We start from the raw sequence: 15,859 nt of genomic DNA, 5'->3' as shown, positions 1-15,859 counted from the left end.
TTCGGGTGGCGGCGGCGCTCGGAGGGGTGGCGGACATACCGGTGTCGTTGTCGGCGGCGCTGAGCGCGAGCACGAGCGTGCCGGGCGGCGCGGCCTCGGACACGGCGGCGCGGTACAGGTCCTGCGGGAAGGCGGGCGCGCAGTCGTTGGCGTCGAGCACGGTGACGGTGAGCGCGGCGTCGGCGTAGGCGCCCGTCACGCCGTCCGTGGCGCGCAGCACGAGGCGGTGCTCGCGCGCGGCCTCGTAGTCCAGCGCCGCGCGCGCCACCAGCACACCTGCACACGCAGCCCTCCGCTACACTCGCATGTTTCGTGTTACAGCGTATACTTCGACAATCACTATATATAACGCCGGTGAAGCGATAGCGTTATATACCAAAAAAAGCAAGCCAGACAACAGTTAACAATATTTTTTCATGCTCCAAGATGACAAAAGCACCAAACTTTCGCGGTCCATCGACAAGCTCTGAACATTTGTTGCTAAACCTTCGAAACGACTGGGTATCTGGGATGTCCATTATGATGAAAAATGCAAATAATATGTACATGAAAACAAAATTAATTTTTGCAACGTTATACTTAGTTGTACGTTTTTTCTGATATTTATTTTATTCGTGAACGCGTGACATAGGGCAGGTAGGTTCATGTGAGTTTTGATGACCGAATATGAATGGGATTTGACGTAAAAATAAATCAAGAAGCGTGGACGCATGCGAGCGGTGCGCGCAGGTCGCGTGGAGGGGTGAGCGGGCGAGGCGGGAGGGTGGGGGGGGGCATGCCGCTGATACTCACATGGACTATTGCCTCTGTCGGGTGCTGCGGATAAAATGAACATGTTAGTAACCCACCAGTACTCCACCACCTGCCGCGACATCACACTCATCCCTGCTACTTGCGACGCTTATTAAAACAAATTCAATCTGAACACAATAATTTGTAATGCCTTAACATCTACAAATATTTATCAAACCTATAAGGCAGAGAATATTCGAATCTTCGAATAATCGGGAACACCAGAGAATATGTTAACTTTCGAGAAAATCTGATGTTCATAGCTCCAGCATCATCATTGTTACTAACCACCGAGAGAGCCCAGCGAGCAGTTCTTAAAGTATCTACATTTCGCCCTTTCCTTTACCCCAACAAAAAGCTTTGCCAGCGAGTAGCGCTGTACCTAGTGACAGTGCCGCACACCTGTCAACTCTCGCTTCCACGATGTTTCTATATTTATCATGTTTATCTGAACTGAAGCTAAATTCTGTCCTCTCAGCACACATCATTATACATTATAGAAGTACATACATGGATGCTTCATCGATTGATTTAGATATTGAAACCTTGGCAAAAATAGCGCAATATTTTTTTGTGTCACTTATAAATATCGTTAAAAAAAGACAATAGCAGAACTAAGGGGGAATTTTATTGTTATTTTGCAGACTTAAAAAATGTTTTGTATCAATTATGAATTATTTACGTGTAAATAGCTCGTGGCCAAGATACATTAGGTATAGCAGGCGCGGTGCGGGAGGGGTGCCGGGGCGGGGTTGTCTCATGAAAACCCGTCATGAAACGGTGATGCTTTAAAAACAACAATTAATTAAAGGAATACACTTCAGATTACTTTATCCTACATTTAAGATTTCTGTGTTTTAATTCTTTGTGTAAATAAATAAACAATATTATACAATATGTATGCCTATTGCGTAAAGAATATCTGTCCATAATACGAGGAGCGCAGTGTCCCTAGAGAGCCAGTTCCGCCACCACGAGGCAGAATACAGCTCTGCCAGAGTCCTCCAGCAGGTTTTATTGAAATGCCCTTCAGAGCCATGTGTTCCCAGTTTATTTACATGTACTGAACTATAGTCAGTTTTTTAATCTCGTAGACTAAACTGACATTACGAGTGTTTAAATAAAACTACTTTTACGGATTTTATCGTGGTTATATTATATTATTTAATCCCGACGTTTCGGATCCTTTACAGCATCCATGGTCACGGGTGTCACATACCTCTACAAGATGCGGGTGTATACAAGCTTGAATGTGATTGTGGTCTCTCTTACATAGGCCAAACTAAAAGAAGCATAGGGACCCGCGTAAAAGAACACATCGCCGATGTCAAACACCGCCGTTCCAGACAGTCAGCAGTTTGTGAACACACACTAGACAAGGCCCAGCATTACATCAGATTTGATAAACCACAAGTCCTTGCAAAAGAAAACCGATTCCTACCTAGGATGATTCGCGAGGCTATTGAAATTAAAAAACATCCAAATTTCAATAGAGAAGATGGCTGGGTCATACCACCTGCTTGGAATCCCATCATAGAAACTATTAAATCAAAATCCAAGCCTACAACTGCTCGACCTAAGGATACAGTCAGCTCGTTTTGCGTGAATCGGATTGTCAATAATAATTAACAAAATGTAGGGTAGCTGTTTGTAACTGATATATCAAGACGACCAACACCTTAGTCTGCCCGTGACCATGGATGCTGTAAAGGATCCGAAACGTCGGGATTAAATAATATAATATAACCGCGATAAAATCCGTAAAAGTAGTTTTATTTAAATGTCTAATATTCGCGTAAGTGTCAGAAATCAATATATTACGAGTGTTGTCAGTTTATTGCAAATTCTTAAATAGTGATGTGGTACGACCGAATCATCATCATCAGCCTATAGCAGTCCACTGCTGGACATAGGCCTCTCCAAGTGCACGCCACTGAGATCGATTTTCGGCTGCTCGCATCCAGCTCCTGCCAGCCGCCTTGCGCAAGTCATCACTCCACCGTGCCTGAGGACGTCCTACACTACGTTTGCCGAGTCGTGGTCTCCACTCTAGAACTCGTTTACCCCAACGGTTATCGGTTCTTCGGCTAATATGGCCAGCCCACTGCCACTTCAGCTTGCTGATTCGGTGGGCTATGTCGATGACTTTGGTTCTCTGACGGATTACCTCATTTCTGATGCGATCCCTCAGAGAAATGCCAAGCATAGCTCTTTCCATAGCCCGCTGAGCGACTTTAAACTTGTGGACCAGCCGTACCGTCAGTGTCCACGTTTCGGCTCCGTAAGTCATGACAGGTAAGACGCACTGATTGAAGACTTTTGTCTTTAGGCACTGTGGGATCGACGATGTAAGGACTCGACGTAGCTTCCCAAATGCAGCCCAACCCAACTGAATTCTCCTATTCACCTCGTCCTCAAAGTTGTTTCTACCTAACTGCAATGTCTGCCCGAGGTATACATATTTCCGAATAACTTCGAGAACGGCGCCGTGTATCGCAATCGGTTCCGGTAGAACATGTTCATTGAACATGACCTTGGTTTTGTCCAAGTTCATCCGTAGGCCGATGCGTAGAGAAGATTCAGCCAGGTCGTTCAGCATCTGTCTGCGCCATACCTACGCCTAGTGATTTTTAATAGCAACAAGTTACACTTTGATGTGATACTATCAAATAATTATTTTTTTGTTTTACGTTCACCCGCAAACTTTTTATATTACTCACTTCTATATTGTACACGGTTGCGTCGCCAGAAAATCTATAATTTCATTTTGTAAAATATCAAGAATTCAGATTATTAAACCTGTATTGCGAAGAAACTGAGGTTTTCATTATTAAACTTCCAAATGTCCACCACTGGACATAAATTGGCGACCGTGACAGGACGGATTTGCAAAAATTCGGATCGACTACGAAGACAAAGGAATTCTCACTAAAAGGAAATCTACCAAAGATTCATCGTGGAGGACTACAGACGCAAGAACACTATAATAGAAGACAACTAAGCCAGCCAGGTCGGTCAGAAGAACTCGCCGCGCCCAGCCTTAGCTTCTACTCCGTCGAGGTTCACCGTCAGCCTGCCACGTCAGTCCGAGAATTTCGTCAACATCTGCGAGCAGCTCGTGTACCTATCAGTACCACAGCCACCAGCGAGGACCAGTGCAGCCAGAAGCAGCCGTCTCGCCTATCAGTTAAGTGCCATTCCTACGATTTACCCTAATACCTGAACCCATTTTTCCTATCGAAAAGGTCGCTGTTTGGTACACTCCACTTGTGTATTTCATTAGTTTAACAAAATATCTAGCAATTTTAAGGCTTATTTCAAGTAAACAATCAGTAAATCTCCTAAAATAGTACAATTAAAATCCATAATTTATTGTCAACTACCTACGTAATCATTTGTAAAATCATAAATTCATTAAAATAACAGTAATTTCATGAAAATAAGTTCATAAATAAATAATACTTGAGTATCTAAACACCTATTAGTAATTACATTCCCGATATTTTCATTCTGCTAGGTAATCTGAAGGCCTAAACTTAGCCACCCTCCCAATAGTGCGTGTCATTATTCTAGTTCACATTATTTCAAATATTTTGGCCGACTATTCCAGGGATTCGGCGCCGCCCGACGTTGACTACCGCTAGCCGCGTTCGGGTGACGAAGCGTCTGCGCTTCGCCACGCGCCGCGCCGAGCCGCCGCCGCGCTGCTGCCGCGCTGTTACCGCGCTGCTGCCGCGTGGCTGCGTTCGGGCCCCAGGTGTCGCCGAGGGAGTATCAGATAAGAGTTGAACATATAACTTTATTCCTTCATTTTGCATTAGTGTGTTACTGTTTAGATTACTCAATCACCTATAATACTTTCTTAAGTACTAGTTTGTCGTTTGTTGTTGTTACATACTATTAATTAATAAACAAAATGTCTTTAAGCGAAGATAAAGACAGTAATGCAAAACAATTGAAGGAGCTATTTGCTAAACGCAGCTCGGTCAAAGGTCGTTTAACGAAATTTAAAAAGTATTTAGATGTAGTATGCTCTTTAAAATTATCAAAAACCCAAATTAAAGAGTTAGAAATTAATATTGATAAAATACGAGCTATGTCTAGCAAATTCGATGAACTACAGGCTCAGATTGAGGTTATTAATTGCGATAATATGGACTCTGAGATTGATGAACGTGATGGAATTGAGCAGATCTTCACCTCACATCTGGCAATTGCTGAAGAGCAACTTGACAAGTATAAGACTACTTCTCACTATTCTGATTCGCACAATTCATCACAATGTCATCACGATCAGTCAACTCATTGTCATCATGTTGATTTTAAATTACCACAAATACAAATTGCAAAGTTCGATGGCGCTTATTTCCGCTGGCTTGAGTTCCGAGATACCTATTTGTCGCTTATTCATAACAATGAGCGTATCAAGCCTATTCATAAGTTCCATTATTTGGTATCGTATCTCGAAAATGAAGCTGCGCGAATTATTTCTAATTTAGAGATTTGCGAAACTAATTATGAAACTGCATGGCAGCTTTTGTGCGATCGTTACGATAACAAGCGCCAGCTTATAAATCAACACCTCAATTCATTGTTATATTTTGAATCGACACAGCAACAACACAAACGTGAATCAGACAAATCACTGAGGTTTCTAGTTGACCACGTAACAAAAAACTTGCGAGCATTATCAAGCTTAGCTAAACAAGATGAGCTGCTTGATATGATAATTATCAAAATTCTTATACCTAAGTTAGATAATCGTACTGCTATGAAGTGGGAAGAACACCGTAATAGTTTGTCCGATCTCCCACTCTAAAGGACTTCAATAAGTTCCTAACTGATCGCGCTGATGTGTTAGCAACTATGTTCCAAAACAAGTCTGACACACCCAAGGCTACACAATCACGCCAAAATAATAATAATAATTCTCGTAGCACTAAGTCGTTTTCATCTACAGTTCAGAACACCGGCTCTGTCACTAAGCAGTGCGTTGTCTGTAAAGGTGACCACTGGATTTACGACTGCCCTACATTCCTAGCGAAGAGTGTTCAAGAACGACGAGACGAAGCATTTAAGTTGCACTTATGCTCCAATTGTTTACGAACTGGGCATCGTGCACGTGATTGCAAGTTGGGTCCCTGTCGTGAGTGCAAGCGTAGACACAACTCACTCTTGCATTTACCTAATTCTAACAATGCTAGCACAGGTAATACTAGTACAGTCAGCAGCAATAGCACTAACACAGATCGCGGTTCAAGTGAAATATCAGTTAATAATTCGATTAGTGATAATTTCGTAGAAAATCATATTCTTTTGTCAACAGCCATGGTAAACGTTATCAATCCTCAAACAAACAAGCAATTTCGAGTGCGTGCTTTATTAGACTGTGGAAGTCAGTCCTCATTTATTAGCCAGTCACTCATGAACAAGTTATCATTACAGGTATGTACTATAAATACTATAAACGTTATTGGTATAGGCAACAACTTAGCGGAACATGTAAATAAAAGTTGCATTGCCCGATTAAATTCATTTAGCAACGACTACAGTGTTGTACAATCATTTTATGTGTTGAACCAGTTAACAGGTGCTATTCCTAAACAATCTATAGATATTAGTCAACTTAATATCCCACGAGACATACAGTTAGCTGATCCCAATTTTAATCAGCCTTCGGCAATAGACATCTTGATAGGTGCGGACCTATTTTGGGACCTATTAGGATGTGATCAGCTAGCATTAGGTCATAACATGCCCAAGCTACGTAGCTCAAAGCTAGGTTGGCTAGTCGCCGGCCCTATTTTTCCAAGTTTAAGGAATCGTTCGTTACCAAAGAGTATTCCGTGTCATGTTTCAATCAGTGATAGTGACGAATGCAATAATTCCGATATTAATTCTCAATTAACAAAGTTTTGGGAGCTGGAGCAAGTTCCAGATAAGCAATATTTTAGTAAAATTGAGCAGGCTTGTGAAGACCACTTTTATCGTAATACTTACCGTTTAGAATCTGGCAGATTTTGTGTTAGGCTGCCTCTAATTGATAGTCCAGATTGTTTAGGAGATTCTTACGCAATGGCCAAGAAACGATTATTGTATTTAGAAAAACGTTTCCGTAAGAATCCAGAATTAAAGTTACAATATTCAAATTTCATTCAAGAATATTTAGAGCTAGGCCATTTAGAGGAATGTCCGATTATAAATCCCGTTCCATCCTATTATCTTTGCCATCATGCAGTGTTTAAACAAAACAGTGAAACGACAAAGACACGTGTTGTCTTTGATGGATCGGCACGAACTTCCTCAGGTTTCTCTCTGAACGACCTACAGATGGTCGGTCCCAATGTTCAAGACTCAATCTTCTCTATTTTGATTCGAGCTCGTCAGTACAAATACATTTTGACAGCCGATATTGAAAAATTCTTTAGGATGGTTGAACTAGATGAAAAGGATCGTAATTTACAATTAATACTTTGGAGAAGTGATGAGTCAAATCCTATCAAAACTTTACGTCTAAAAACCGTCACTTATGGTCTCGCAAGTGCTACATATTTAAGCACCAAGTGTTTGTCAGTATTGGCAGAGGATTGCGATGATCAATTTATAGGTAATATTATTAAACACGATCATTATGTCGATGATTTGGTCACTGGATCCAACTGTGAGTCCGAGCTGTTATACATTCAGCGCAAGGTGTCGGACACTCTAAAATCTGCAGGGTTTAAACTACGTAAATTCAGGTCGAATTTACCAAGTATTTTGTCATCATCGGTCATTGATCAAAATGACAAGGTTAGTTTAAGCGGATCCACTAATACTTTAGGATTAAATTGGAATCCTAAAACCGATACTCTTCAAATATCAATTGTAATTCCCAACAAAGGTGATGTAGTTACCAAGCGATCTATACTGTCTACATCATTCAAGATTTTGATCCTCTCGGTATTCTCAGTCCATGCGTGATTATACCTAAAATGTTACTTCAGTCCTTATGGCTCAATAAAAAGGGCTGGGATGAACCGGTTAGCTCTGATATTTTGGAATCCTGGAACAAGTTTATTAACAATTTAAGTTTTTTATCAGATCTACAGATCCCGCGATTAACGCTATGCGAAGCTCCTAGTTATATAGAAATACATACCTTTAGTGATGCTTCCCAAGTCGCTTACGGTGCATGTGTGTACCTGCGGTCACACAACTTAGCTGGTGATGTAAAGGTTAACTTACTGTGTGCTAAGTCTAAGGTGGCGCCGTTGAAGCCGACGACAATACCGCGTCTGGAGCTTTGTGCTGCTCTGTTGGCTGCAAAATTGTGCAAGACAGTTACCAGTTCTCTACGATGTGAGGTTGATCGTATCATTTATTGGTGCGATTCTAGCGTTGTCCTCAGCTGGTTGAATGGTAATTCTGCAAAGCTAAAAACATTTGTAGCAAATAGGGTTGCCGAGATTAATGAACTTACCGATAGTTCGTCGTGGCGTTATGTGCCGACTGATCAGAATCCAGCTGACCTGATCTCAAGAGGCGTAAGTCCAGATCAAATTACCAATCTTAATTTGTGGTGGTCAGGTCCAAAATTTCTAATACAGCCTGAATCTGATTGGCCCTATTTAAATAAATTAATAAATGAAACAGACTTACCTGAGATGAAATCCACTTCCGCTGTTGTCCAGGAACCTGTAACAGAAATTCTAAAAATAGATAAATTTTCATCGTTTTAAAATTAAGACGCATATTTGCGTATGTAAATAGATTTATACATAATATTAGACATAAAATCCTAAAGATAAATTATTTGGTAAATTTAGTGTTACTGAATTAGAATCATCCTTTACTAGCCTATGTAAAATTGCTCAGCAAACTTCATTTGCTGTAGAGTACAATATTTTGTTAAAAAATAAAAATTTAAGTAGCAAATCATCTCTCTTGTCACTTTCACCCTTTTTGGATGATGACAAGGTGATGAGAGTCGGTGGTAGAATAGAATTATCAAATTATAATTATACTAAAAAACATCCCATACTTTTACACGCCTCTCATCCAGTCACCAAATTATATTTCAAACATGAACACTTACGGAACATGCATGCCGGGCCTCAACTGTTGCTGGCCTGTGTAAGAGAAACTGTGTGGCCTATAAACGGTAGGCACTTGGCCCGCCGCACAGTACATGCCTGTGTCAGATGTAGACGTATTCAAGGTAAAACATTAACTCCCATGATGGGAAACTTACCTGCACAGCGCATCACACCTGATTTTCCATTTCGTACTGTTGGCGTTGACTTCGCTGGTCCGTTCCTCACGCTAAATAGAAAGGGTCGAGGTGCACGATTAACTAAAACCTATTTATGTTTGTTTGTATGTTTTCGCTATAAATGTGTGCACCTGGAAGCCGTCAGTGATTTGTCCAAAGACGCTTTTATTATGACATTACGCAGATTTATATCGCGACGGGGCAAGCCAGCGGAGATATTTTGCGATAACGGCCGCAACTTTGTTGCAGCTGCTAAGGAAATAGGCAATTTTCTTAAAACCAATCATGAGCCTGTAGTTGATTTTGCTACCAATGAAGGTGTGAAGTTTGTGTTCTCTCCCACGTATGCTCCACATTTCGGCGGCATCTGGGAGGCTGGCGTTAAATCCGCGAAATACCACTTAAAACGCGTTATGGGAAACAATCATTTAACATTTGAGGAGATATGTACCCTTTTCACACAAGTGGAAGCTGTACTCAACAGTAGACCTTTATGCCCACTCTCCCCTTCCCCTAACGATTACCATTTCCTAACTCCCGGTCACTTTCTGATAGGGCGTGCCTTAAATGCATTGCCTGGTCCATCGCTCGAGCACGAGAACCAGAACAACCTTCAACGCTACATGAAGCTTGAACAAATACATCAACATTTTTGGCAGCGCTGGCAAGGGGAATAGCAGAGCTACAGCAGCGCTCAAAATGGCGTACTAAATCAGCATCCCTAAAGGTCGGCGACTTAGTTCTTCTCCATGAGGATAATGTCCCACCACTCAGTTGGCGAACGGGACGAGTCAGCCGCCTGTTCCCGGGGACCGACGGAGTCACGCGAGTCGCAGATGTGCAAACTACCAGAGGTTGCTTCAGGAGACCTCTCACTCGGATCTGTCCCTTGCCTACATCTTTACCGGATGAAGACTGATGTAGTTGAAAGGAGTCTTTCAACGGGGGGGAAGATGTCTGCGCCATACCTACGCCTAGTGATTTTTAATAGCAACAAGTTACACTTTGATGTGATACTATCAAATAATTATTTTTTTGTTTTACGTTCACCCGCAAACTTTTTATATTACTCACTTCTATATTGTACACGGTTGCGTCGCCAGAAAATCTATAATTTCATTTTGTAAAATATCAAGAATTCAGATTATTAAACCTGTATTGCGAAGAAACTGAGGTTTTCATTATTAAACTTCCAAATGTCCACCACTGGACAGCATCTGTTGTAGGTCCTGCAGCGTTTCCGCCATGGTGACGATATCGTCAGCAAATCTCAAGTGAAAGATGTGTTCGCCATTGATGTTGATGCAGCGTCCTTTCCAGTTCAGCGTCTTGAACATATCCTCCATTGCATTAGTGAACAGTTTCGGGGAAATAACATCCCCTTGTCTCACTCCTCGATGCAACGGTATGGGCCTTGTTTGCTGATTCTGTACTTGGACGGACATTGCAGCGGCTTCGTAGAGACATCTTATCACTTGGATGTATCGCTAATCTACTTGACAACGCTGCAGGGACTCCAAAACAGACCAGATTTCAACCGAGTCAAAGGCCTTCTCATAGTCCACAAATGCTAGACACAGGGGCTGATTATACTCTTCGGTCTTCTGTATAATCTGCCGCACTGTGTGGATGTGGTCTATGGTGCCGTATTCGCTCCGACCGAAACTTAGCGTTAATAAAATCAAGTATTGTTTTTTTACAATAAGTCATCCTGAAATAATGGGCTAATTCTTGATGATTACGCATGGCGTTGCGTGGTCAGATATCCCTGGCAGTTTGTAGCACATCGTGCAGCCGTGTGTATAGGTACGTAAATTGTAAATATAAAACTTTGAATGATTATTAAATTCGTCTATTATAGATAAAAAGTTACGATTCAACAAACCGGAATCCCTCGCAATCGCTCAGGATTCTAATTATTGAATCCTTCGCTTGCTCGGTCATCAAAATTGAGCCCGCGGTTATATTTGAATTTCTCACCACCAGTCTAAGCATCATCATTATCTCCCCAGCCTTTTCCAATTATATTGGCTGGGGAGGCGATGATGATGCTTAGACTGGTGGTGAGAAATTCAAATATAAAATGTGTTACTGGCTTCTGACTACCCGTAACGATTGCCAAGCACGCAGCCGGGACCTATAGTTTAACATATATAGTTGAAGTGCCATCCGAAACAGTCATTGGTATCCAAGATATACTTAGAAATCGGTCTCCTTAATACTTCAACGATACGTATACTTCTGAGTATTCCCTTCATGCGAACATTTACACAGATTAATTTAGTAGTTAGTATTCGTGCAATAAACCAGCGGCCAAGAGTGTGCGTGCAGCGAGGCGGGCCCGCACTCACCCGTGTCGAAGTTGATCTCGAAGAGGCCGGCGTCGTCCTCCAGCAGCGTGTAGATGAGCTGGCGGTTGAGCGGCGAGGTGGCCAGCAGCGGCGGCGCCAGCGCACCACCGACCGGCGCGTCCTCGCGCACCGCCAGCGCCACGTGCGCGCGCGGCCAGGCCGGCGCCGCGCCGCCCGCCCACACGCGCACCGTCACGTCCGCCTCCGCGCCGCACGCCGGCACGCCGCCGTCGAAGGCCGCGATCACCAGCGAGTACAGCTGGTTGTGCGCGTCCACCGTCTGCTTCAGCGAGATCTGCCCCGTGCGCCGGTCCACGCGGAACAGCTCGCCGTGGCCGCGCTTCATCTCGTAGCGCACCTCGCCGTTGTCGTTGGCGTCGGCGTCCACGGCGCGCACGCGCAGCACGGCGGCGCCCGGCTCGGCGCCCGCCAGCACGGCCGCCACGTAGGGCCGCTCCACGAACACGGGGCAGTTGTCGTTGACGTCGGTGACGGCCACGTGCAGACGGGCGCGGGCCACGCGCGGCGCGGGCGCGGCGGAGCGGGCCTGCAGCAGCAGCGTGTAGTTGTCGCGCCGCTCGCGGTCCAGCGCGAGCCCGGTGCTGCGCACGGCGCCCGACGTGGCGCCCACCTGCACCACGCCACATTCACACGTTAATCAAATTCAGCATGAAGGATTATCATACAAGTTCATGGAAGACATCTAGAATATATTTTTTGATAATCATTGCCTAAGGAGGTTAAACGGTACCGTGTCAGAATTGATGTCACTCCTCACCAATCCCCTCGAAATACATGGAGTTGCTACCTAATTGCTACCTGGATAGTAGGACGAGGGTAGCAGTTGGTAGTAACTGATGGTCACCGTGCAATAAACCAGCCTACCATCGGCCTATATCTAACCTGACTACTATCAGTTACTACCAACTGCTACCCTCGTCGTTTTGAAGATATGGTTGCCACTTTCTTCAGTGTGAAGAAACGGCACGAAAGCAATGAGTTTTTTTTATTTAATATTGGAAGCAATTAGGTAGCAACGCTCTATATTTATTTCTAATTGATCGGTGAGGAGAGACAGCGATTTTGACGGTCACGGTAAAACGAGGGTGCAGGTTAGTATAAACATTGCGTTTTCAAGTTTTTCAAAAGAATTTCTGTTCTTCACACAGAAATTCTTCTTAAGGAAAGGTCCAAAGGCCCTTTGTCCGGCTTCTCATATATTTTTTTTAATTTATTCGACTTTATGTTTCTAACGCGAATGTTGTTTTAAGATAAAATTAAATGTACGGTGCAACCGCACATTGCCATTTTCGCACTATCAGCAATATTGAATTGTATTAATGTTCACACATAATTGTTCATAAGTTCAGTTCACGCTCACCTCGGTATCGGTACACGCGTCATATCATAACTCATTAGTCTATCAAATCATTAATCCTAAAAGTGAACTCAATACACGTTATCAGTTAAAACTCCAAATCTAGTTTGATTCAAATATCACTATCATCTATCAATCAGCAAAAGACGTACGGTGAGAACTGTACATTAAAAGTCATTATTCAAAGTAGGTTGAAAATCAGCACCTTTTAAAGGGCAAATTTATAAAAGACAATCCCCAAAACATCCGCCCTTCACCACTTCCTATGCTATGTTTTTGCTGAGAAGAAGAAATGGTGACAAACTCCCCAGTTTATAATTCAGATAACAAATATAATATTCTTACCTCGAACCCATCCACAGGATTAAGTATTTGGAATTCGATATGTTCATTGAGCGCCGCCCCGAGCACGTTGAGGACCGCGATGGTCGTGGGCTTGGTGGAGTTCTCTACCACGGAGCCGTAGTAGTCGGGCTTCTGGAAGGCCAGGCCCGAGTTGTCGGCCTCGCGCACCAGCACGTCCACGCGCGCCGTGGCCGAGTACAGCCCGTCCGACACCCGCACGCGCAGCCGGTACGCCGCCTGCAGCGCCGCCGCCCGCGCCACCGACACCGCGCCGCCCGCAGACAGCGCGAAGGCGCCGCCCTCGTCGCCGTCGATAATGTCGTACTTGAGCGCGGCGCCGGCCGGCAGGTCGGGGTCGCTGGCCGCCAGCGTCAGCACCGTCACGCCCGGCGCCGTGGGCAGCAGCAGCGTGGCCTCGTACGCCGCCTGCGAGAACGCGGGCGGGCAGTCGTTCACGTCCGTCACCTCCACGGTGACCGTGGCCGCGCTGTCGGACGGCAGCCGCGGCGTGCCCATGTCTATCACCTGCGAAGCGGTCGGAAGTGAGCGAGTATAGCAGTAGTGAGTGACAGCAGAAGGGCGCGGGGCGGAGCGGCGTACCCGCACGGTGAAGGTGTGCAGGCGCTGGCGCTCGTAGTCGAGCGCGGCCAGCAGGTGCAGCGCGCCGGTGGTGGCGTCCACGCGGAACAGCGCGGCGGCGGCGGGCTGCAGGATCTCGTAGGCGCGCTGGCGGTGCGCGGGCGAGTCGGCGTCGTCGGTGAGCAGCACGAGCGGCGCGGCGTCGGGCGCGGCGGCGTCGGGCACCAGGGCGCCGGGCGGGGCGGACTCGGCCACGCGGCCGCGGTAGGCGCGGCGCCGCAGCGCGGGCGCGAACTCGTTGCGGTCCAGCACGTGCACGTGCACGCGCGCGCTGCTCGTGCCGCCGCCCTGCATGCCCACGTTCATATATGATTATTATGTTACAGTTGTGCTCACATACAATCTACGAAAAATATATCCTACAGAATGTGTAATACCTACATCAAAAAAGAGGCACCACAAAAAGTGTGCCGCGGTAGGCGGGGCTTATTCTAGGTGGCACCTAGAGTATCGGCAACCATGGTAACTGTTTGTAAGTTGTCACATCGTAAATTGTAAATATGGCTCCGTGAGTGCTCAAGTGGTGCAGAAGCCATACATATATAGCGATCACCTGATAATTTAATACTCCAAATAACACATAAGAGGTATCGAAATTTTTGCAACAACCTCTTAAAACGACTAAAAACTAACTACGATAAAAATGAATTGCAGAAAGCAGGTAACAATACCAAATCATTATGGCAACACATAAAAAACGTCACTTACAGCGTGAATCAATCTCAAGTTTACTGTTTCATGATACTTCACCGCTTTTGTCAGCTAACAATGTAAATAACTATTTTGTAAACGTGGGGAAAATCCTTGCTGAGCAGATCCCACATTCAACGGTCATACAAGCATCGCGCATTCAACACTTAACCACGAGTGATAAATCTTTTGGTATGCTTGACCCTGATACACACGAAATCACGCGAATTATTTCAGGACTGAAAGATGATACTGCAGTTGGCTGGGATAATATAAGCAATAAAATATTAAAAAGGTTCAAGCATATTCTGGTGCCCCCCTTAACGTATATATTTCGTCTATGCCTCTCAGATGGTGTATTTCCTGAATTTCTAAAAAAAGCAGTAGTAATCCCTATGTTCAAATCAGGAAACAAAGATCAAATAAGTAATTATAGACCAATATCAATACTTCCTTCGATATCCAAAGTACTAGTCAAAAAATTATTAACATTAGACTAGTCAACTACTTGGAAAAACACGGTTTACTATCACCTATGCAATTCGGCTTTAGATCTAAATTATCCACAGCAAATGCGGTACAAACCCTGACCGACTACGTCACAGAAGAACTTGGCAAGGGGAACCAAAGCTTAGCAATCTTCATTGACCTAGCAAAAGCTTTTGATACTGTATCAATTCCCCTGCTTTTATACATACTAGAGGCGGTAGGAATTCGAGGCACACAGCTAAAACTAATAGCAGATTACTTAAATAATCGTTGTCAATGCGTTCGAATCGATACGACCATAAGTGATAACCTAAAAAACCATGCTTTCGGTGTTCCGCAAGGCAGCATTTTGGCCCCTACCCTATTCCTTATTTACATAAATGACCTATGTAATCTGGATATAGAAAACGGAAAAATAATATCTTATGCCGACGACACAGCGCTATTATTTACTGCGAAAACTACTGAGGAACTCTACAAAAGCGCACAAAAAGGTTTTAATATTGTCACTAACTGGCTTAAAAACAATCTACTAACCCTAAATGTTGATAAAACTAAATTTATGCACTTTTCTATGCGCAGAAGTAAAATAAAAATACTAACACGCATCTATATGCACATCAATGTAGTGATCCGTTAATCAACTCATGTCATTGTCCTATAGTCCTTAAAACAAATAATATTAAATATCTGGGTGTTATAATTGACGATACTCTTTCCTTCAAACAACACATCGAGAGCTTGGTGTCTAGAGTACGGAAATTAATGTTTGTTTTTAAAAAACTACGCACAATCGCAGACAATAAGCTAGTTACGCAAAATTTGGCCCTTTGTCAAAAGATATGAATAAGTCAAATATATGACAAAATCAAAAAAATCTCAATCATTCACCCTGAGATTTTATACACAACTCGAAGTCTT

General features: G+C 44.0%; 1 protein-coding gene across 1 annotated transcript in view; it reads right to left on the bottom strand.

The window, feature by feature from the left end:
• Window positions 1-15,859, bottom strand: part of Kug (kugelei) — a 64,656-nt gene that overhangs the window by 14,582 nt on the left and 34,215 nt on the right. The window contains 5 exon segments of the mRNA XM_049840802.2: window positions 40-276; window positions 793-816; window positions 11,398-12,028; window positions 13,121-13,645; window positions 13,721-14,047. Of these exon segments, the coding sequence (XP_049696759.2) occupies window positions 40-276; window positions 793-816; window positions 11,398-12,028; window positions 13,121-13,645; window positions 13,721-14,047 (1,744 nt within the window).

Source organism: Helicoverpa armigera, chromosome 10, assembly GCF_030705265.1.
Source record: "Helicoverpa armigera isolate CAAS_96S chromosome 10, ASM3070526v1, whole genome shotgun sequence".
Lineage (NCBI taxonomy): Eukaryota > Metazoa > Arthropoda > Insecta > Lepidoptera > Noctuidae > Helicoverpa > Helicoverpa armigera.
This window is presented reverse-complemented; position numbering and strand designations above follow the sequence as displayed.